Source organism: Amphibalanus amphitrite, unplaced genomic scaffold (genome assembly GCF_019059575.1).
Source record: "Amphibalanus amphitrite isolate SeventyFive unplaced genomic scaffold, NRLGWU_Aamphi_draft 001080F_arrow, whole genome shotgun sequence".
NCBI classification, from domain to species: Eukaryota; Metazoa; Arthropoda; class Thecostraca; order Balanomorpha; family Balanidae; genus Amphibalanus; species Amphibalanus amphitrite.
This window is the reverse complement of record NW_024882574.1, coordinates 97,025-119,025: the sequence shown is the minus strand read 5'-3', so window position 1 is coordinate 119,025 and position 22,001 is coordinate 97,025. Positions and strand designations below refer to the sequence as shown.

The 22,001-nt window shown below is 57.0% G+C and overlaps 1 protein-coding gene across 16 annotated transcripts in view; it reads right to left on the bottom strand.

Annotated features, from left to right (window-relative positions):
• The window catches only part of LOC122369859 (ATP-dependent 6-phosphofructokinase-like), a 98,852-nt gene that overhangs the window by 54,154 nt on the left and 22,697 nt on the right, over positions 1-22,001 (bottom strand). For 5 of the 16 annotated variants that reach the window (XM_043344947.1, XM_043344946.1, XM_043344948.1 and 2 more), the window contains exons 6-11: positions 17,115-17,201; positions 14,241-14,346; positions 8,611-8,706; positions 7,000-7,092; positions 4,489-4,679; positions 4,175-4,247 (exon numbers count right to left, since the gene is read on the bottom strand). In XM_043344947.1, coding sequence (XP_043200882.1) covers positions 4,175-4,247; positions 4,489-4,679; positions 7,000-7,092; positions 8,611-8,706; positions 14,241-14,346; positions 17,115-17,201 — 646 coding nt within the window. Of the gene's footprint in view, positions 1-2,627; positions 2,637-4,174; positions 4,248-4,488; positions 4,680-6,999; positions 7,093-8,610; positions 8,707-11,838; positions 11,948-14,240; positions 14,347-15,601; positions 15,711-17,114; positions 17,202-22,001 lie in introns of all 16 variants that reach the window. The other 11 variants (XM_043344939.1, XM_043344941.1, XM_043344944.1 and 8 more) reach the window with 5 other exon arrangements.

Here is a 22,001-nt window from a genome sequence, read left to right as displayed (position 1 = left end):
AGACCAACTGCGACCAGACACTATGTACACAAGAACCCGCCACACAGGACAGACAGACACAACACAGGACAGACAGACCTGCCACACAGCACAGACCCGCCACATAGGGCAGACAGACCCGCCACACGGGACAGACAGACCCGCCACACGGGACAGACAGACACTACACAGGACAGACCCTCAACACAGGGCAGTCCCACCATACGTGACAGACCCGCCACACGGGACAGAGACAGACACTACACAGGACAGACCCGCCACACGGGACAGACAGGCCCGCCACACGGGACAGACAGGCCCGCCACACGTGACAGACCCGCCACACGGGACAGAGACAGACACTACACAGGACAGACCCGCCACACGTGACAGACCCGCCACACGTGACAGACCCGCCACACGGGACAGACCCGCCACACAGGACAGACCCGCCACACGGGACAGACAGACACTATACAGGGCAGTCCCACCATACGTGACAGACAGACCCAGAATGAGGGACATGTCCGGACCGGGTTCGGCCCACGGTATCCGTCCTCCTCCTACCCTGAGAAGGAAGGGAGAGAGGGAGGGAGGGGAGGGGCCTCAGACACACTCATAGCGCACATACGTGAAAAGGTGCATGCTCTGGATCAAGGACCGGTTCCCAGTTGCCAAACATCAGTCAATGGGCACGCTGCCACAAACTATCGAGGCGATACGGCACTTAGCGCACATAAGAGCTTCATGAGGCTATAAAAACAAGAAGCGTTAGTCTACGTCTTATAGTGTAATGTAGGAAAACGGCGTCATACAACTGAACAGTGTATCATACAACTGAACAGAAGCTTATTGAAGTGTATATTTGCCGCCCGCAAATTTCTAAGAGGGACAGCACTCACTGCACAGTGCACAGCATAATACCAATCAGGACAAAAGCTGGCCTCTGGCCGGGGCAGCGTCCGACGAGCGAAGCGCCCATTCCTGTCACCTATGTACTTTTACTTACTCGTATGGCTGCAATACACACCAAACTGACCAGAACGGGGACAAGGAGGCAGCTACGAGCACCAAATAAACGATGGCAGGTGGCCATGAGACAACGACAGCCCATGCATCACTGCGCACAGACGGCCGGGCATGCCTCGCTGCAGAGAGAAGAGCACAGGCATCCGGTAGATGCAGAGCGATTCGCGGCCAGTATATGCGGAAATGACTGAAACAAGCCGGCACGACAGCGAGCCAGCGCGGCCCTGAGAGCGCCACAGCCGGGCGGCGGCCCGCCCTACCTGGTCCCAGAGCGTGTGTTGCTGCGTCCGGAGGAGGACGGCAGGCGCGGTCAGACTCACCGGCCGCCGGCAGCGCCGCCACTGCAGCGGCCGGCCACAACGGCGCCGCCACTCTTTTGCACATAAACGCAAAGTTCGGAGTACGAGCGGCCGGCTGGATTTGGGGAAACTTTACGTCTTAGAAGGCCCGGACCGATTTACTGGCAATATTTGTGTAGGGTAGCTCCATCGCTTCTACTAAGTGTTGGACTACCTTAAAATGTATGGGGATGACGACTACTGCACAGTGCACGTGCCACGTGTAAAATATAGAGGTGTCAAGTTTGTTCTCAATACAATAGCTCGGCTATTACTGGGCTAAATGCGCTGCAACTTGGACACCACCGGCGATGCATTTTCATGTCTCACGATTGGGGTGTTGCTGTATCTGCGCACGTGCAGGGGTCACCTCCAGATCTCCAGAACGACTGAACGATTTGCGGTCAAATCTGGTACACCGTTAAGGATTGGTTAGTAGCGTGGCCCGCACAAGTCAGTCAAAAGCAAGGGATACTCAACGTTCATCAAATCGCCGTCCAGCAGTGTGCTAGCAGCGCGACAAAAACAAAACCGGCTGTTGATAAGCGGTTCAGCCGAGGCAGCGCTGTGCGATCTGCTCCGATCAGCGGCCGAATGTCCTGATCGGCCTCCGAACGTCCCGTGACGAGACAGGGCGCTCTACTACCCCGCGCCGACACCGACGGGAGGTCCACTGCAACTCTACCCTACCCTGCCTCTGAGCGAGACCACACGACTGCGCTCAGCCCAGCCGCGGGGGACAGTCCCGCGGAGGACACCCACGGGTCCCAGGGAGGACACCCACGGGGACAGTCCCGGGGAGGACACCCACGGGGGACAGTCCCGGGGAGGGGAGGACACCCACGGGGGACAGTGCCGGGGAGGGGAGGACACCCACGGGGGACAGTCCCGGGGAGGGGAGGGGACTCAAGGGGACAGTCTCCGGGGAGGATGGACACCCACGGGGGACAGTCCCGGGGAGGGAGGGAGGACACTCACGGGGGACAGTCCCGGGGAGGACACCCACGGGGGACAGTCCCGGGGAGGGGAGGACACTCACAGGAGGCCGGGAGGACTAGCACCGACCCGGGGCGGCCTCTCTGTCCGGTCCCTAAAGCATGGATCAGAAGCCACCGGTCGAATCACGTGACCGGCGCGGCGGAGAGGGCCGCACTTACACTCACGCACACACCGGTCACACAGCGGCGGGGGGGGGGGGCAGCGCAGCCGAGGACCCCAGGGCTCCCGCGGGGCCTGGAAGCAGCGCGCGTACGCACAGCGCCGGGCCGGCGGCTCACTTACCCGCACCAGCTGGAAATCGGGAGGGAGGGAGACACCGGTCAGTAAGGCGACACACGGGCCGCACAGAGACCGCGCGCGGACAACGGCGCAGCTCGGCGGCCACTGGCACCGCCCTGTGCTCACGCCGCTCCCTCGATATTTCCTCCGCTCAATAGTACACACACTTGACTAGCTCGAGTGTTTCATAATGGCTTAAGCACACCAATATTCTTAAACTACGTGCAACGTGCCGGCTGCTTTGTGACCAGTTTTGACGGCGGGTGCCTTCTGTTGGTCCGCAGCCAGTGACCGGTCGGCGGGTGAGGGAGCCGGCGCGCCTGACTTATCTCAGACTCATGGCGGTCATCAGATCCTTCGACTGCGCTGATCAGCCGCTGCGGCACACCTCACTCAGAGTTACAGAGCTTCCGACCAAACCAGCCGTCCAGCGGGGAGACAAGTCGGGGCTTTGAGCCGTCCGTGGGCGATCCATCAACAACTCCAAACGTACGGCCATGACAGTCATGTGCTGGGGCGGTTTGGCGGAGGAACAATTAATGGTACACTGAACTGGTTTCCCAGCAACCGGTCAGTGAACGGGCAGGGATAGCTGAGGCTCTTTGAAAAAGAAATGTGATCTAAGATCCAACACGAAGCCGGCGCTCTGATTTCAGTGGGAAGGTGCAGTCGCATGTCGTGCAGAGCTGAAGGGCACGTTCGGCCGCCGTGTCGTCAGCGGCCGGCCGGCGGATCGGCCGCGGACGGCTCGCAGCCCCGACTGGTCCTCGCCGGACTACTGGCGCTGTCCGAGCTGAGGACATGTCCCCGAACTCTCTGCGCCAAAGGATCGACGCAGCTCAAGATCTGGCGGCCGCCACGAATCCGGGAGACGCCAGGCACGCCGTCTCCAATGCCTAAACAAGGAATCATTATGTGTCGACTCGTAATTGTCAGATATTGTAAATGACACATTTTATCAGGGAAAAAATTGGGACTATGTCAGAAGCACAGGAATAGCATCGACAACACAACGAAGTCGTGGCAACATTTTGATGGATTATCAAATGAATACCGCAGCAAGACGAAGGGAATGTCCCCGAAACTCACACATGTAAGCATTATCGTGGCGTGCAGTGACGTCACTCAGTAATAACGTGTCGATTCCGAGCACGGCAGCGGGCTTCCTCCGGCTGTTACGTTAGCTCCGACATGGTGACGGCGCGTGGACTCGCTGTCGCGCAGCCGAGTACGGCGGTGTGCGGGCCACCTCCCACTGAACAGAGCTGGCCGCGCCGGGAGCTCGGCACGGCGCCGACACCCAGCCTCCCGCTGACCACAGCCGCCGACGGCCGTCCGAGCCGTGAGCGTGGGGTCTCCCCGGCCCGGGCGGCCGCCCCGTGTGAGTGGGGTCTCCCGGCCCGGGCGGCCGCTCCGTGTGAGAGAACTGAGGACCCTCCTCCGGCCCGGGCGGCCGTCGTGTGAGCGGGCTGACCACCGCAGAAACCCCCCCCCCCCCCTCCCGCCCCCAGTGACCGCCCCACGCGGTCCCGCCCCGGAGGCTGGCCTACCTTGCCCTTGATCTCCTTGGGCGGTTTGAGTCGCGTCAGCATCTTGTACGTCTCCAGGTTGCGCGCAAAGCTCCTGTGGGCCGTCAGAGCACGCGGCGGTCAGCGGCCGGGCCCGGGTGGCGTCACCAGCACCGCGGCGGCGGCCAATCAGCGGCACACATCCCCTCCGCTCAGGCACATACACAACAATCGGCAGCTCACGTCTAAAATTTCACTTTATTTCATAGCCTAACATGAAAGAACCGTAAGCTGACTGCTGCGGGCGGCCACCCCCTCCCCGCGGGCCGCCACCCGTCCGCTGCCCCACAGCCCACCTGCCGCGCAGTTCCACGGCCAGCTGCCAGTTCTTGTCCTCCATGGCCTTGGCGACGGCCTGTGTCTTTTTGACGCAGGCCATGAGCGGCACGCGCACCGCCTGGTTGCCGTCCAGCGAGATGACGCTGGCCTCCGTGTCCGGCGTGGCCTCTATGAGCGCCAGCACCGCCTCGGCGCCCATCCGGCAGCCCTGCGCGACCGAGACCGAGACAGAGACCGGCCGTCAGAGCCGCACACGGCACGGAGCCCCGCACAGGGCACGGAGCCGCACACGGCACGGAGCCCCGCACACGGCACGGAGCCGCACACGGCACGGAGCCCCGCACAGGGCACGGAGCCGCTCACGGCACGGAGCCCCGCACAGGGCACGGAGCCGCTCACGGCACGGAGCCGCTCACGGCACGGAGCCGCACACGGCACGGAGCCGCTCACGGCACGGAGCCCCGCACAGGGCACGGAGCCGCACACGGCACGGAGCCCCGCACAGGGCACGGAGCCGCTCACGGCACGGAGCCGCTCACGGCACGGAGCCGCTCACGGCACGGAGCCCCGCACAGGGCACGGAGCCGCACACGGCACGGAGCCCCGCACAGGGCACGGAGCCGCTCACGGCACGGAGCCGCTCACGGCACGGAGCCGCACACGGCACGGGATCAGAGCAGCACACCAGTGACACCACCACACCAGTCAGTCACAGCCGCCACATCAGGCCACTGACACCACCACACCAGTCAGTCACAGCCGCCGCCTCAGACCAGTGACACCACCACACCAGTCAGTCACAGCCGCCGCCATACACCAGTGACACCACCACACCAGTCAGTCACAGCCGCCATACACCAGTGACACCACCACACCAGTCAGTCACAGCCGCCGCCTCAGACCACTGGCACCACCACACCAGTCAGTCACAGCCGCCATACACCAGTGACACCACCACACCAGTCAGTCCTGCCGCCGCCTCAGACCAGTGACACCACCACACCAGTCAGTCACAGCCGCCGCCATACACCAGTGACACCACCACACCAGTCAGTCACAGCCGCCGCCTCAGACCACTGACACCACCACACCAGTCAGTCACAGCCGCCGTCTCAGACCAGTGACACCACCACACCAGTCAGTCACAGCCGCCGCCTCAGACCACTGGCACCACCACACCAGTCAGTCACAGCCGCCATACACCAGTGACACCACCACACCAGTCAGTCCTGCCGCCGCCTCAGACCACTGGCACCACCACACCAGTCAGTCACAGCCACCGCCATACACCAGTGACACCACCACACCAGTCAGTCACAGCCGCCGCCATACACCAGTGACACCACCACACCAGTCAGTCACAGCCGCCACAGGCCACTGACACCACCACACCAGTCAGTCACAGCCGCCGCCATACACCAGTGACACCACCACACCAGTCAGTCACAGCCGCCGCCTCAGACCACTGACACCACCACACCAGTCAGTCACAGCCGCCGCCCCAGACCACTGGCACCACCACACCAGTCAGTCACAGCCGGCATACACCAGTGACACCACCACACCAGTCAGTCACAGCCGCCGCCATACACCAGTGACACCACCACACCAGTCAGTCACAGCCGCCGCCATACACCAGTGACACCACCACACCAGTCAGTCACAGCCGCCGCCATACACCAGTGACACCACCACACCAGTCAGTCACAGTCGCCGCCATACACCAGTGACACCACCACACCAATCACCAGTCAGTCACAGCCGCTGCCATACACCACTGACACCACCACACCAGTCAGTCACAGCCGGCATACACCAGTGACACCACCACACCAGTCAGTCACAGCCGCCGCCATACACCACTGACACCACCACACCAGTCAGTCACAGCCGCCGCCACACACCAGTGACACCACCACACCAGTCAGTCACAGCCACCGCCATACACCAGTGACACCACCACACCAGTCAGTCACAGCCGCCGCCATACACCACTGACACCACCACACCAGTCAGTCACAGCCGCCGCCATACACCAGGGACACCACCACACCAGTCAGTCACAGCCGCCATATACCAGTGACACCACCACACCAGTCAGTCACAGCCGCCATACACCACTGACACCACCACACCAGTCAGTCACAGCCGCCGCCATACACCAGGGACACCACCACACCAGTCAGTCACAGCCGCCGCCATACACCAGTGACACCACCACACCAGTCAGTCACAGCCGCCGCCATACACCAGTGACACCACCACACCAGTCAGTCACAGCCGCCGCCTCAGACCAGTGACACCACCACACCAGTCAGTCACAGCCGCCGCCATACACCAGTGACACCACCACACCAGTCAGTCACAGCCGCCGCCATATACCAGCGACACCACCACACCAGTCAGTCACAGCCGCCGCCACAGACCAGTGACACCACCACACCAATCACCAGTCAGTCACAGCCGTCGCCATACACCAGTGACACCACCACACCAGTCAGTCACAGCCGCCGCCTCAGGCCACTGACCAGGATGCGGTCGAAGGCGGACGGGCTGCCTCCGCGCTGCACGTGGCCCAGAACGGTGACGCGCGTGTCGAATCCCAGGTTATCGACGACCACCTGCACGGAGCGGGGGGAGGGGGCGTCACTCAGCGGCCCGGGCGGCCAGCAGCCGGCGCTATTACAGCCGGCCGGCCAGCCGCCACTGTGATACACAGCACAGACTGATCGTCAACTAACGCTCGCTCCTGGTACCATGGAATTTGACATAATTGGCTACGCCGTTTTTGTGAAAGGTCACCTTAAAGGCCGCCCCACACTGGACCTCGCAAGCGGGTTGCGAGTCTGCGGATACACTCATTCAAGGAGTGACAACACCATTCTCTTATGCTCACTCCATGAATGTTGTGAAGCCGATACACCTTCAGAAAATTACGTTTTGTCTCAATAACAACACACCGACCCAGCAGCCGACACCAACAAAACACATCAAAACTCGCAGCGAGTGCCAGCGAGGACAACAGAAAGTTGACTCAGTCAACTTCAGAAACGCGACGCGAAGTGGCTCGCAAGCCAAAAACTCGCTCGCTAGCTCTATCGGTTTCCGAGCTGTGCGTTGATTTGTTGAAGATTGTCGACATCTGACCTACAAATCGGCGAATTTTTGGCTTCAATAACCTCTGGTGACCTGACATTTAACCTGACCAAAGAAGTGACAGAAGTGATTTCTTCCTTATTTTTGACGCTCTTACGAACGCCGCCTTCCCCGTTTCGCTAGGTGACCAAGAGCCGAGTTAGAAGGGGGGGGGGGTGTTCAAACACTCCCCCCCCCCCCAAGCAGGGCGTGGAAATCCGGGACCCCCAGCGGGGCGCGGGTTAAATGCATCGTGATGCACACAACGAATGGAACTGCAGAAAAACGAGTTTTTTTTTAGCAATACCAATGTTGTGACAACCTATCATGAAATCGTCGTTTGAAATCTGTTGGGCTCATCTCAGCCGTCCGCAGGGAAACCGAACAAAACTCAGTCCCGTATTGGTACCTAAGTACCAACTGAAATACTTATCATGCAAATTGTGGAATAGAGCGGGTACTACTTGGAATGTTATCAGAATCGGAGCTATTCGAAAATTATCCCACAGACTTAACATAACGAGATCACGACCTTGACTTAGCCATCGTCTAGGACTTAAAAACTGAATATACCAAGAATATACGAGGCCTGACAAAAAGGAAACAGGAGCCCTGAGCCCCTGAGCCTTAAAAAAAAAACTCTAAATAAGGATGCTTACAAAAATGGTCAAAGTCCTCTATCAAGAAGATACCTATATATAATTCTGCATCCGGTTCGGATCAGCATGGGAACAGTCGGGCCTTTCTTCCGGAGCTTAGCACACCATGCAATACTGAATGAAATCGATGTAAAACTCTAGATTCTGTAGCAAAATAAAGCTGATTTCAGCGTCAGTTATTTGACGATGTGCTGATGTCCGTAGCCTACTGACCTGAGTCTGACCAGAAATCACTAGGATTTGAAATTTTCAGAGGGTGAGTCAAAGGGACGCGCCGCAGGGTCTGCCACAGTGGGCGGCGAGGCGCTGGCACGGTGCCGGGCCAGGCGCTCTCAGCCGACTCACCTGTTTGACCTTGTCGGCGGTGACCGAGTTGCCGTCCCGGTCGATGGCGCCCTCAGCCACGATGATGATGTTGAGCCGCTGACCCAGCTCCCGCTCCTGCACACCGTCCGGGTCACCGGTCAGCCGACAGAGGTCACCAAAGGTCACCAGTCAGCCGCCATATGTCACCGGTCAGCCGACAGAGGTCACCAAAGGTCACCGGTCAGCCGACAGAGGTCACCAAAGGTCACCAGTCAGCCGCCAAAGGTCACCGAAGGTCAACAAAGGCCACCAGTCAGCAGCCAGGGGTTAACAAAGGTCACCGTTCAGCCATCAAAGGTCACCGGTCAGTTACCAAGGCCACCAATGGTCACGAAAGGTCATCAGTTAGCTTACAAAGGTCACCAAAGGTCACTTGTCAGCTAACAAAGGTCACCAGTCAACTATCAAAGGTCACTAGCCAGCCGCCAAATGTCATCATAGGTTACCAGTCAGCCAGTTGGGCACTTAGTGTCACCAAAAGTCGCTGGTCAGCCACCAAAGGTCACCGGTCAGTCCCAGAGGTCACAAAAGGTCATCAGAAACAAAACAACACTGTCAATGACAAAGCATTGTGTCACTCCTACGCCACTTGTGAACGACCTTTCGTAGCCACTGAAAGTACCTTCGGTTAAATCTCCATCAGTAAAATTGTATCACAAACGGAGCCTAAATTCGGTGGCAACTGGTAGCGCTTACACTACTGAAGAAGATATTGAGAGAATAGGACAAAGACAAGCTAAAGCGATTCCTTCATCAACTGCGAGGAGCGGATTAATTTTGACTCATAGTGGCTTTTTACAATAATACGCAGCTATATAATTGCTGCAAGACGAGGTGCACGACAAAACGCGCAGCCAGTACTGGGAGGAGGGGGGGGCTTCAATTAAGCCCCCCCAACACCTTCAATTAAGTGGGGGGAGGCACTGCCGACTTTTGGTCCCATTCTTTCCATGCAACGCCCATAGGGCTAATGTTAAAATGGCAAGATCAAGGGGGCACGGTGCCCCCCCCCCCCCCGTTCCGCCGCCTATGGCGTAGCCCACACAAGTGCAATCAATGGACTTATCAGTTTTTTAGCTGAGGCCAGTTTCATCAACAGAAAAATCTCCGACATCCGAAATATTTTAAGACTAAAACACCCCCGAATTTCGTCAGCCACATGAAAAAAACATCCCTGGTGAGTGGTGAGAGAACCTATCCGAGAGCTATACTGATATGTTTTCGTACAGGTTTTCTTCTCCTCGTGGTTGCTCTGGTTTGTGAGCGACTGGATGAAATAAAAATACCGGCCGCAGACGATTTTCCTGTTGTTAAAATTGTCCCCTGAACTTCATCCATAAATAAATGGCTAGTTTTTTGTGTGTGCTATTTCAAGGCCGTGTGGGCTCACGTTCGCGCCCTGGGAACGGTTGCAGTCGGTGCATTGAGCACGGGTAACTGGCAGTGATTAACACGCAGCATATACAGCAAAACACGCGCACCAAACACATCAACTCGGAGCATGCACAATGTCATACGAGCCAGCAGCCAAGAAGCACGCCCATTGCTGTTAATAGCCCAAATGGAAGGGATCAAGCAGTGGAACAGAAGGCCGACCAGTGTATGAGCGGAGGCTGGGGGCTGCGGGCGGTCACACCGCCGGACAGCCAAGGCGGCTGGTCACGTTAGAGTGAGAGTGAGAGAGAGAGTGAGAGTGAGAATGAGAGAGAGAGTGAGAGAGAGGGTGAGAGAGAGAGAGAGAGAGAGAGAGAGAGAGAGAGTGAGAGTGTGAGAGAGAGAGTGAGAGAGAAAGAGAGAAAGAGAGAGTGAGAGTGAGAGTGAGGGAGAGACGGAAGAGGGGGTGAGAGAACAGCTGATGGCCAGCGGCAGAAGCTGACAAGATTGCCCGCGACCTGTCCTAGCGCGCGGCGCGGCGCGGCGCCAGCACACTCGCTGTGCAGTTGTCGCCGTTAACACGGCATGACGGCAGTAACACGGCAGTAACACGGCAGTAACACGGCAGAACACGGCAGTAACACGGCAGCACGCCACACCACACCGCAGCCGGACGCGCACGGCCGCCGCCACCGTGACCACCTATATTCTACACGGACCAACGAGACACCGCTGATTTGGCCCGATGTGGAGCCGCGATGGTCAGCGAAGTGCATACAGAGTAATCTGACGCGTAGAAGGGATGGGGCTGTTCAGCGCACATAGATGACCGCTAGTGAATCGGCCCAACAGAAGCGTGACCGGCCAGCCGTGACCAATGTTTTGAAAGGCTGCTCAGAAGCCACTGGGGCCGACTGACTAGCGGTCTTCTACGAGTACCAGTATGTCGAGTAGCCCCATCCCTTCTTATACGTATGAGAGTACCACTCTTGTTGCATTTCGACGACCATTGCAGCGCGTGCCATGGGCCAAATCAGAGGTGTCCTGCTGTTCCGCTTTTACTTCCAGTCTCCAGCTGCGGGCTCCACTGCGCTGAAACTTAGTCTGTCCGTGGCACTGGGCAGCCACCAGGAAATGCACCACCTGTGTCACGGCTGGGGTGCTACCGCACGCGAGCACGTGCAGCGACAGTTTATATGATTGTGCCCAAAGTTGGTACCCGTTAGGGACCTGGGTGGCCAGCTCAAGTCAGAAGGAGGTCCCGCGTCAGGGTTGCGCGCAAAAGCAGAGTTCACTATTGCCTTCGTCCATTTTTCGGCACAACACGCGTCTTACGGGCCTTTGCCCGCCACAAGGTCCAGAGGTACACTCGGGGGCAGATTGATGTTCCACCACTCCCTACCCATCGGGCTCCCATGGCTCAGCACTAGCTGCTGCCAGTGGCAGCACTGGCAGCACTGGCACTGGCACGCAGTGCTGAGCAGTGCTGAGGGCACTAGCAACACTGGCAGCAGCTAGTGCTGAGCCATGGGAGCCCGATGGGTAGGGAATGATGGAACATCAATCTGCCCCCGAGTGTACGTGCCACCACCGCTGGCGTTCGGGAAGCAAGGCAGCGCCGACTGCTACTCAAGGCGCCGCCAAAGAGAAGCAGTACGTTTGTACAAAGGGAGAAGCAGGACTGAGCAGGCGTGGTTTCCTCCACCGGTTCCGGCGCGCCCCGCCCCCCGTTAGTATCGACAGAGGCGCCAAGTGGGTAGACGTATGGAGAAACTAGCATCGCCCGGTTAGCGGCCTCCCCACATGGATGGCGGGCCGGGGACGATGCCTTGCCTGTCGCAGCTTCTTGCACATGGTCTGTGTCCAGTCCAGCTCCGCCGGCCACTCGGGCAGAAACACAAAGTCGGCTTCAACGGCTAGCGAGGCGGTCAGCGCCAAATACCTGGGAGTCGAGTCGGTCAGACGTCAGCGGTGGGACGGCGATGGGACGTCACCGGTGGGACGGCGGTGGGACGGCGGGACGGCGGTCAGAAGTCAGCGGTGGGACGTCGGTGGGAAGTCAGCGGTGGGACGTCAGCGGTGGGACGTCGGTCAGACGTCAGCGGTGGGACGGCGGTGGGACGGTGGGACGTCGGTCAGACGTCAGCGGTGGGACGGCGGTGGGACGGCGGCGGTGGTACGGCGGTGGGACGGCGGTGGGACGGTGGTCAGCCGTCAGCGGTGGGACGGCGGTGGGACGGCGGTCAGCCGTCAGCGATGGGACGGCGATGGGACGTCAGCGGTGGTACGGCGGTGGTACGGCGGTGGGACGGCGGTGGGACGGCGGTCAGACGTCAGCGGTGGGACGGCGGTCAGACGTCAGCGGTGGGACGTCGGTCAGACGTCAGCGGTGGTACGGCGGTGGGACGGCGGCGTGGGACGGCGGTCAGACGTCAACGGTGGGACGGCGGTGGGACGGCGGCGGTCAGACGTCAGCGGTGGGACGGCGGTGGGACGGCGGTGGGACGTCAGCGGTGGGACGGCGGCGGTGGGACGTCAGCGGTGGGACGGCGGTCTGAGGAGACATCGTGGACCGAATGTTCCGTCAGGCCGGGCGATGTAGTTATACGGTTTGGCCATCGGAAGGTGTTGGCGCAACTTTTGAACAACTTGTTAGCTGTCAGGGCAGTCTGGCGAGTCCCCTATTCTTTTTTTTTTCTTCAATTTTTAGAAATTTTGTCCGAATGGATGACTATGGACCCGGGTGCCCCGCTAAGCAGTGCTTGTTGCGAATGACACCACGGACCCACCTTGCCCGCGCCCGGTTCACCGGTGATAATTTGGATCGAAAGTTTAACGTGCCGCAGGTAGATGGCGGCACGGTCCTCCCGGGTCTAGCGTGCCCTTAAAGGTAGTGTGCCAGCTTTCTTGGACCGTATGGAGTTAATGGCCCAGATAAGGAGAACCGGATTTTTAGAACTTATCCATACCTTCAAAACTCATGGAAACGTCTTAAATTCTTCAAATTTTGAGTACCCCAGTGCGAAATTCGCCCCGACGGGTTGTCGGTCGTACCCCAACCACATTTCACACCACTATGAACAATAAATGCACACACTGAAATCGCTATTACCGATATGCTCATCCAATCAAGTTTCGATAAACCCGTTCATCATCATCTCCTGCGGTTTCGAACACGCCTGTTAGGTGGCTTCTGATGCTCGTCGAGGTCGGAATTTCCAAATACGCGTGGTGCGTCGGGCCGCGCTCTGACTTCGGCCAAGAAAAATGCGTCAGCTGATCATTGTCATTTCTGCCACTTGCGTGTGGTGAAATGGGGTCATAACTTATAAGACGGCTTTTTCATATCAATTATTTTACATAAAATCATATTTCAAACCATAAATAATGTTCGACAGCCAAATAAAAGAAACAATACCAATACGGGCTTACAGTTTAAGGCTCGACATTGTGTTGTCTACGATTAGACAGCTGATAACTCATTCCCGTACGTCGTATGGTCGTAACACTATAATGACCTTTGCTTATTGTCACAAGTGCGCCGCATTCGCGATTGTTGCCCGACGCCTGTTTGCAGGTGAGCCCACTACAGTTGTTATACATATCTAAAAACCGAAAAACTTTTAGGCGAAAAAGGCACTATTCCAGGCCCATTTTTGATTTTTTTTTTGCGATATTAGGTAAAAACAGAAGCTTCTTATCCTAGGAAAAATAAAATGGGAAATATTTCAACAGTGTCCCAAAATTGCATTCTGGCTTGGGTGCCGGAGGGGAAAATTTATCAGCAAAAAGGTGGATGTGAGTGGAAAATTGCTGGTCAGATAAGGCCCAAAAAAAAGTGATAAAAGGATAGGTAACATAAATTTCTATATACGGGTGTGGTAAAATGTGCGATGCAAAATGGCCATCCTCACAATGCTTTTCTCGGTAAAGTTGAGAGTAGAAAATTGTTCTGAAAAGTTGGAGGTGAGAGTGGAAAATGACTTTCAGCTGGATGTCATTTCGCACCCAAATCAACAAATTTTGGGACGCTGTCTTTCAAAGGTGGCACACTACCTTTAAGGTTACAGCGCGCCTATCCAATGTTTCCCGCGGAGGCTGCTCAAACATTGAGCGCCACTTGACGCCGGGATCAGAGTGACGTGCGCCGCCGCCCAGAGGCCGCCGGGAAGGGGCAACACGCGGATACAATTACAGGGTGGGCCGGGGAGCCGCGGGTCGCGTCAAACACTTGCCGCGTGCAGTTTGACGACCAGTTTCTTCTCCCAGTTGACGACCGGCCACTCCGGGATGAACACATAGTCGGCCTCGACGCACTCGGCGGCAACCAGCGGCAGATAACTGGAACGGGACGGGCAAAGGACGGTGGGACGGCGGACCGCGGACAGGACAGGAGGGCGGGACAGCGGACCGCGGACAGGACAGGACAGGAGGGTGGGACAGCGGACCGCGGACAGGAGGGCGGGCGGGACAGCGGACCGCGGACAGGACAGGACGGTGGGACAGCGGACCGCGGGCAGGACAGGAGGGCGGGACAGCGGACAGGACAGGAGGGTGGGACAGCGGACCGCGGACAGAACAGGACGGTGGGACAGCGGACCGCGGACAGGACAGGAGGGCGGGACAGCGGACCGCGGGCAGGACAGGAGGGCGGGACAGCGGGCCGCGGACAGGACAGGAGGGCGGGACAGCGGGCCGCGGACAGGACAGGAGGGCGGGACAGCGGACCGCGGACAGGACAGGACGGTGGGACAGCGGACCGCGGACAGGAGGGCGGGCGGGACAGCGGACCGCGGACAGGACAGGACGGTGGGACAGCGGACCGCGGGCAGGACAGGAGGGCGGGGCAGCGGACAGGACAGAAGGGTGGGACAGCAGACCACGGACAGGACAGGAGGGCGGGACAGCGGACCGCGGACAGAACAGGACGGTGGGACAGCGGACCGCGGACAGGACAGGAGGGCGGGACAGCGGACCGCGGGCAGGACAGGAGGGCGGGACAGCGGGCCGCGGACAGGACAGGAGGGCGGGACAGCGGACCGCGGACAGGACAGGAGGGCGGGACAGCGGACCGCGGACAGGACAGGAGGGCGGGACCGCGGACAGGACGGTGGGACAGCGGACCGCGGACAGGACAGGAGGGCGCTGCTCCAGCCGGAGCCGGGTGGACCGGGGGCAGCTCCAGCCGGAGCCCCGCCAGGCGGCCCACGACGGCACCAACACAGAGCGCCAGCACACGCAGCAGGCAGCTGGGGGACGGCGTGTGCTGCCACGAGCAGGGTACGCACAACAACACATCACGGTAGCTGGGAGTACAACAATACCAACACACATGCGGGCAAAATTAACGGCAAACAAACAAACAAACTGGAACGAAAACAGCACTTCAGTACATACAGGCAAGCGAGGATCTCTGTGTAGACAAAAAAAAATCAGGTCTCTTCTGTATGCCAACACAGCAGGCAGGGTCAACTGACAAACAGATGGGTCAGACACGAGTGCCAACATAAAGAGGCCACCGGTGCAGGGGCAGGGCGGTCGTCTGCTCAGCTGCCTGGCGGTGGGCCGGGCGGCCGCAGAGCGGCGCGCTACTTGCCATGCGCAGTTTGTCGCACATGGTGGTCTGCCAGCCGGCCGGCGGCGGCTCCTCAGGCAGCAGCACCCAGGACGCCTCGGAGGCCAGAGCCGCCACCAGCGCCAGGTACCTGGGTCGCAGGGCGCCGTCAGCCGCCCACCCAGCCGCCCGCCCAGCTCCCACCCAGCGGCCGCCCAACCGGGCAACTAGAGTCAGACCCGCGGCCCCATCCTGACCAGCATGACCGTGGCCAGCACGATAGCCATTCTATAATCCACAGCCTCTCCCCCCTCCCACACACACACCCTGGATAGGTACTCGTCAAACTGCTGACACTAGGGTCAGCCGACCTGAGACGGCCGGAACACCGTCATCTCACAGTGGCGTCCCACCGTCCCACCTACCCGCAGAGGCGTCCCACCTACCCGCAGAGGCGTCCCACCTACCCACAGAGGCGTCCCACCGTCCCATCTACCCGCAGAGGGTCCCACCGTCCCATCTACCCGCAGAGGGTCCCACCGTCCCACCTACCCGCAGAGGCGTCCCACCGTCCCATCTACCCGCAGAGGGTCCCACCGTCCCATCTACCCGCAGAGGCGTCCCACCGTCCCACCTACCCGCAGAGGCGTCCCACCTACCCGCAGAGGCGTCCCACCGTCCCACCTACCCGCAGAGGCGTCCCACCGTCCCACCTACCCACAGAGGCGTCCCACCGTCCCACCTACCCACAGTGGCGTCCCACCGTCCCCCCTACCCACAGAGGCGTCCCACCGTCCCACCTACCCACAGAGGCGTCCCCCCTACCCACAGAGGCGTCCCACCGTCCCACCTACCCACAGAGGCGTCCCACTCCCACCGTCCCCCCTACCCACAGAGGCGTCCCACCGTCCCACCTACCCGCAGAGGCGTCCCACCGTCCCATCTACCCGCAGAGGGTCCCACCGTCCCATCTACCCGCAGAGGCGTCCCACCGTCCCACCTACCCGCAGAGGCGTCCCACCTACCCGCAGAGGCGTCCCACCGTCCCCCCTACCCACAGAGGCGTCCCACCGTCCCACCTACCCGCAGTGGCGTCCCACCTACCCGCAGAGGGTCCCACCGTCCCACCCACCCGCAGAGGGTCCCACCGTCCCACCTACCCGCAGTGGCGTCCCACCGTCCCATCGCCCGCAGAGGCGTCCCACCGTCCCACCTACCCACAGAGGCGTCCCACCGTCCCACCTACCCGCAGAGGCGTCCCACCGTCCCACCTACCCGCAGAGGCGTCCCACCGTCCCACCTACCCGCAGTGGCGTCCCACCTACCCGCAGTGGCGTCCCACCGTCCCACCTACCCGCAGTGGCGTCCCACCGTCCCACCTACCCGCAGAGGCGTCCCACCGTCCCACCTACCCGCAGAGGCGTCCCACCGTCCCACCTACCCGCAGTGGCGTCCCACCGTCCCACCTACCCGCAGAGGCGTCCCACCGTCCCACCTACCCACAGAGGCGTCCCAGCTACCCGCAGTGGCGTCCCACCGTCCCACTCCCACCTACCCGCAGTGGCGTCCCATCACCTCCATGATGAAACAGCGCTGGTGCGAGTAGGCTGTGGCTGAGATGGCATCGCACGCCTCGATGATCCTGAAACACCCGAGACGTCAGAACACACCTGCAGCGGGACCAGTGACGTCAGAACACAGAGACGTCAGACCAGCCCTAGTGTGACCAGTGACCTTAGCCGAGGGGTGGGAGCTGGGCATATTTAACCCGCGTCCCGCTGGGCTATTGGCGGACCCTGCCGCCCGTTGGGAAGGGGCCGTTTCGCCCTCCCCCCCCCCCACACACACACAAACTCGGAAAGCTGCCGACCTATTTTCAAAATTCAAACACAGCTTCCGATAGCCCAACCGAGGAACTACCATATGACAGAATTTCATTCACTTAGGTGCAAACAAAAACTTCACAGGCCACGTCAAAGGTCGCATTTTTTACCGCTTAAAGCCTCCTAAGGAATGCTTTAAAACATCGAGTTAAAAGCATGTTAACAAAAATCATCGATAGGGTGTTGGTTGCTTAACCCGCGCCCCGTAGGGCTATCGGCCGACCCTCCCCCTCCCCCAGCGTCCCCTACGTCAGACGCTACAGAAGGCTCTACATATACCTACGGGCCAGGGTCTAATGCTGTAATACCCGTGCACTGTTTGATATGACTGGTCGAAAATGGGATTAACCTTCCAGGCGGTGGGGGGCATTTTTTTGCCCCCCCCCCCTTTAGTTTTTTCGATATATCTCCCGAACCGCTGCGCCGATCGTCACTTAACTTTCAGTACCCTCCCTTGAATAGCTATTGCACATTGTGACCAACAATTTTTTCCAAAGGCTATGATAAGTTGGCCGCTAATGACGTCAGAGTGACGTCATTTCTGCCATTTTCGACAAAAAAAGGTTTCGCGGGAAGAGCTGTCAGGCCTACAGCTTTAGAGATACAGAAAAATGCTTAACCCGCGCCCCAGTGGCGGTCTCGGCCAACTTCGCCCAAGTGAGGGGGGGGGGGGCATATGTTACCACCCACCTCTAACTCAAAAACTAAGAGGGCTAGAAAGACGCGGTAAAAAGCAGTCGATAGCTCTTAATGCGTACGTTTGAAAGTATTTCGGTCATTTTTCATCTTAGAGCAATATTTGGGTCACCAGAGGTCATCAAAGGTCAAAAGTTGCCAATTGTCATTACATTTTTCAGAAAACATGCCGTTATCTCAGGAACTATGGTAGCTAGAAAACGCATGGAAAAGCAATCGATAGCTTTTGAACTCTTCTTTTGATAAAGTTTTTATCAAAATTGACCTCAGGTCAACGGTTTAGCCTCCAGAGGGCAAAAACTCCAAAAATAGCTGTTTTTACGAAAAGTGTTTTTCGGCAATAATTTTCTAGTACAAAAAGCCACGACCTTTGTTTTGCCAGAATCGTGTTCCTCTCGCCGAGACGCGTCGAATGAGCTATAATTTGACCTTGAAAGGTCAACTTGAAAATTTGACCTCAGGTCAAGGTCATGACCTGACCGGAAAAGGTCATGTTGCATATCAGTCGATGCGTCTCAACAAGACAAACACAATGAGGCCATCCCCAGCGTTCTAGCTCTTTTCAATCGCGAGTTATTGGCAAAAATATGTTTGTAGCCTCAAATGACCTCGGATGACCTTTCTAGAGGCTATCAGCAAAAATGACACCTTGGTCATCACGGGTGGTCCAAATCATTGTGATTCTGAAATATTTGGACTGTTCCTATGCGTACACACGGATCTAGAGGCATTTCCATTTTTCTCCATTGACTTGTAATGGAAAGGTCACGCCACTGACCTGACCTTAGGTCATGGATATAAAAAATCCGAGATATAAAAATTGTAGGCGCCCATAACATCATGCAATCCACCAAGTTTAAAACCTTTCTGATAAACACTGCAGGCTGGACATGATTGCAAACTTTTTTAGGCTTGGTCAGTTAACTTGACCTGGTGACCTGACCTGACATGACCTTGGGTCAAAAATTTCACACATTGTCCAAAATTGATGTACCAAAAGCTACCCCAAGCGGCGCGGTTTTTTATTTACACGCAAAAAACGCGACAGGGTGGTAACATATGCCCCCCCCCCCCCCCACTGGGGCGAAGGTTAAGACATAAAAGGTGTAGAATTCAAAGGGCTACAAAACTGCTATCTCGGATTTTTGATTTTTTTTTTGGATTTTGACCCCAAAAATAAAAAATAGATTTTTTCATATAACAGCCAAAAAATCCAAAAAGTTTTTTGAATTTTGAAAAACCGGATTATATGTGATATTCCCTACCACCTTCTATCTACATACCAAATTTGAGATCGATACCTCTTTTTTGGCCAAGTTATAGCGAAAAAAAAAACTGTTCAAAATTGATGACGTCAAATTTTCAAACTCAATTTTTAGCAATTCTAGACCTCGTAGCGCAAAACAAAGACCACCATTAGACTCCCCGTGACGAGCTGCATTGAATCAATACCCATTTTATGCAAAACTAACAACTTTGAACTTTGACCTTTTTTGATCTGACCATGACCTGACCTCCACCAGAAAGTGACCTAAACCGTACCTGATGGTCTTATAACCAACACCATTGAGTTGGAAATGAAAAATTGGCCATAAAACATGCATCGCACAACCTTAGTAAAGTTGGGTTCATGTGGTGACCCTTGGTGACCTGACCTGTGACCTGACCTGATATGACCAGTGACCTCTAACAGCAACATGTGTACTAGACAACTGACGCCCTATCGCTGATTTTCGACAAAATGCGTTTTACTCGGTGTTACAGCGCTTTCCCTAGAAGACCCGTGAAAGGTGAAACATTTTATCTTTGACCTGACCTGTGACGTCATCGGCGACCCCAAGGTCAATGAAATTTGGTTTCTCTCGACAAATTTGACAGGGCTATCAGACGCCGTTTGAATTTTCCGGATCCGTCCAGTAGTTTCGGAGATACGGGGGGGGCAAAAAAATGCCCCCCCCCCCCCCACCGCGCCGAAGGTGGCCACTGGCCAGGAGGCCCACCGCCTGCCGGGTTAAAATAGTTCAACTAACAAGCTAAGACATAGACCGCTACATATGAGACGTCGATATGTAATATAGCGGTCTATGACTAGGAGCACGACGGTAAGCCAAAGAATGTCGACCCCGAATCCGTTCAGATCTCCGACCGACTCCGACTTCGACTCCGCAGCCCTGGACTTTTGAAATCAGCCCATCCCCGGTCGGCGACCATATGGGTGTGGCAGTCCACATGTCCATACTAATTATGTGGATATTGGATGTTGAGGTGGGTAGTTATTGAGATTTGGCGCCACGGGATAAGCCTATTGCTTTTGCGTCAACTCTGCGCGATGTGAATATGATGTGCTTGATGTACAGGGTGTCTCATAAGTTCGTTCTCACATTATATTTGCATGTGAAACAGAGTACATTGCGTCTTGATATATTTGTGACCCCTCAATGTGCTCCCCATTTAATAGGCAAACACATGAACACATGCTGCGGCATGCCAACCGGCATGTTTGGCTGCATAGCAGGCTTAAAGTTAATCCAGACTGACTTGACATGCGTCGTGAGGTCCTCGAGGCTGGAACAGCGCTACGCTTCGACGAGCCTAATTTAAAGCATAACCAACAAATTTTTATGAAATTTTGATCCGATGAGGTGCCTGGCATGTGGTCTTGCCACAAACGCCTGTCACAGTCTCCTTGCACCGCTTTTAAGCTTTGCTTGACCTGTGCACTGATGCACTGTCTTGCCTGACGATGGGCCTACGACCTCTCGGATGCCATTTTCTCCTCTATAAATGTGTTCATACTCGCGGTTCGAGTTCAGCTTGAGGGTTGAAACTCCTCCCAGATGTTCTTAGAAAAGCATTATGCTTCCCAAAGCTGTTTCTGGGACACCAATCGCAACCTGGTCAGCGTCTGGACGCCTATAACCCCACAATACCGTGACCTTGGCCTTTCGCATAGGAACATAACGGGACGAAACGGAGGCCTCCTCCTTCGCCCTTATGGGGTTGTTTTCGGGTTTGGACGGGTGTTTCATCTCGAACGTGGACTAGTTAGTCCAGATGACCTGGTTGATGTCCTCAGCCCTTTAGTTTTTTAGCCTCAGGCATAACGAAACTCATGTTTGGCCATTTTAAGACGTTTTTGACTGTTTTGAGCCCTCCGGTAAGCAAAGCTTAACCCTATTCCTGGCGGGCTCCGCCGGGACAAGAAACTGGCGGGGGGGCCGATTCGCCCCCCCCCCCTGAGATCTCGAGAACGAAGCAAGATAGCGACAAGCGGTAAACGGCATCGGATACGCACGGCCAAGATCTACAATTTTTACAAAGGTCATTTTCAGGTCAGGTCAAAGATGACGTCACAGGGGTCGAAAAAGTCAAAATGGCGGCACTAGATATGGAGAGTTTTTTCTCGAATAACTTTCGAATTAGTCAAGATAGGAACAAACTAAGGCATCATCGTGATCCTCTCGTCAATCCGCATCGAATGATATATATGTTGACCTCGAAAGGTCAAGGTCAAAGGTTGACCTCAGGTCACGTGACCTCGAGGTCATCATGTATATCATTCGATGCGTCTTGACGAGCTGAACACAATGAGACCATCCACGCGTCTGTATCTAGTTCCTGTACGGAGTTATTGGCCAAAAACCTTTGGTGACCTTTGATGACGTCACATGACCTCACAGCTGCCCAACAGCAAAACAGACCTCAAGGTAGTGAAGGTTGATCGTATATGAAGTCATGTATGGTATATGGGGCCATTCCGACCCGTTTTAGTGGTAAAAACAGGGAGTTGATTTTTCCCCCATTGACTTATAATGGGGAGGTCGCGAAATTGACCTGACCTTAGGTCACCGATATCAAAATTC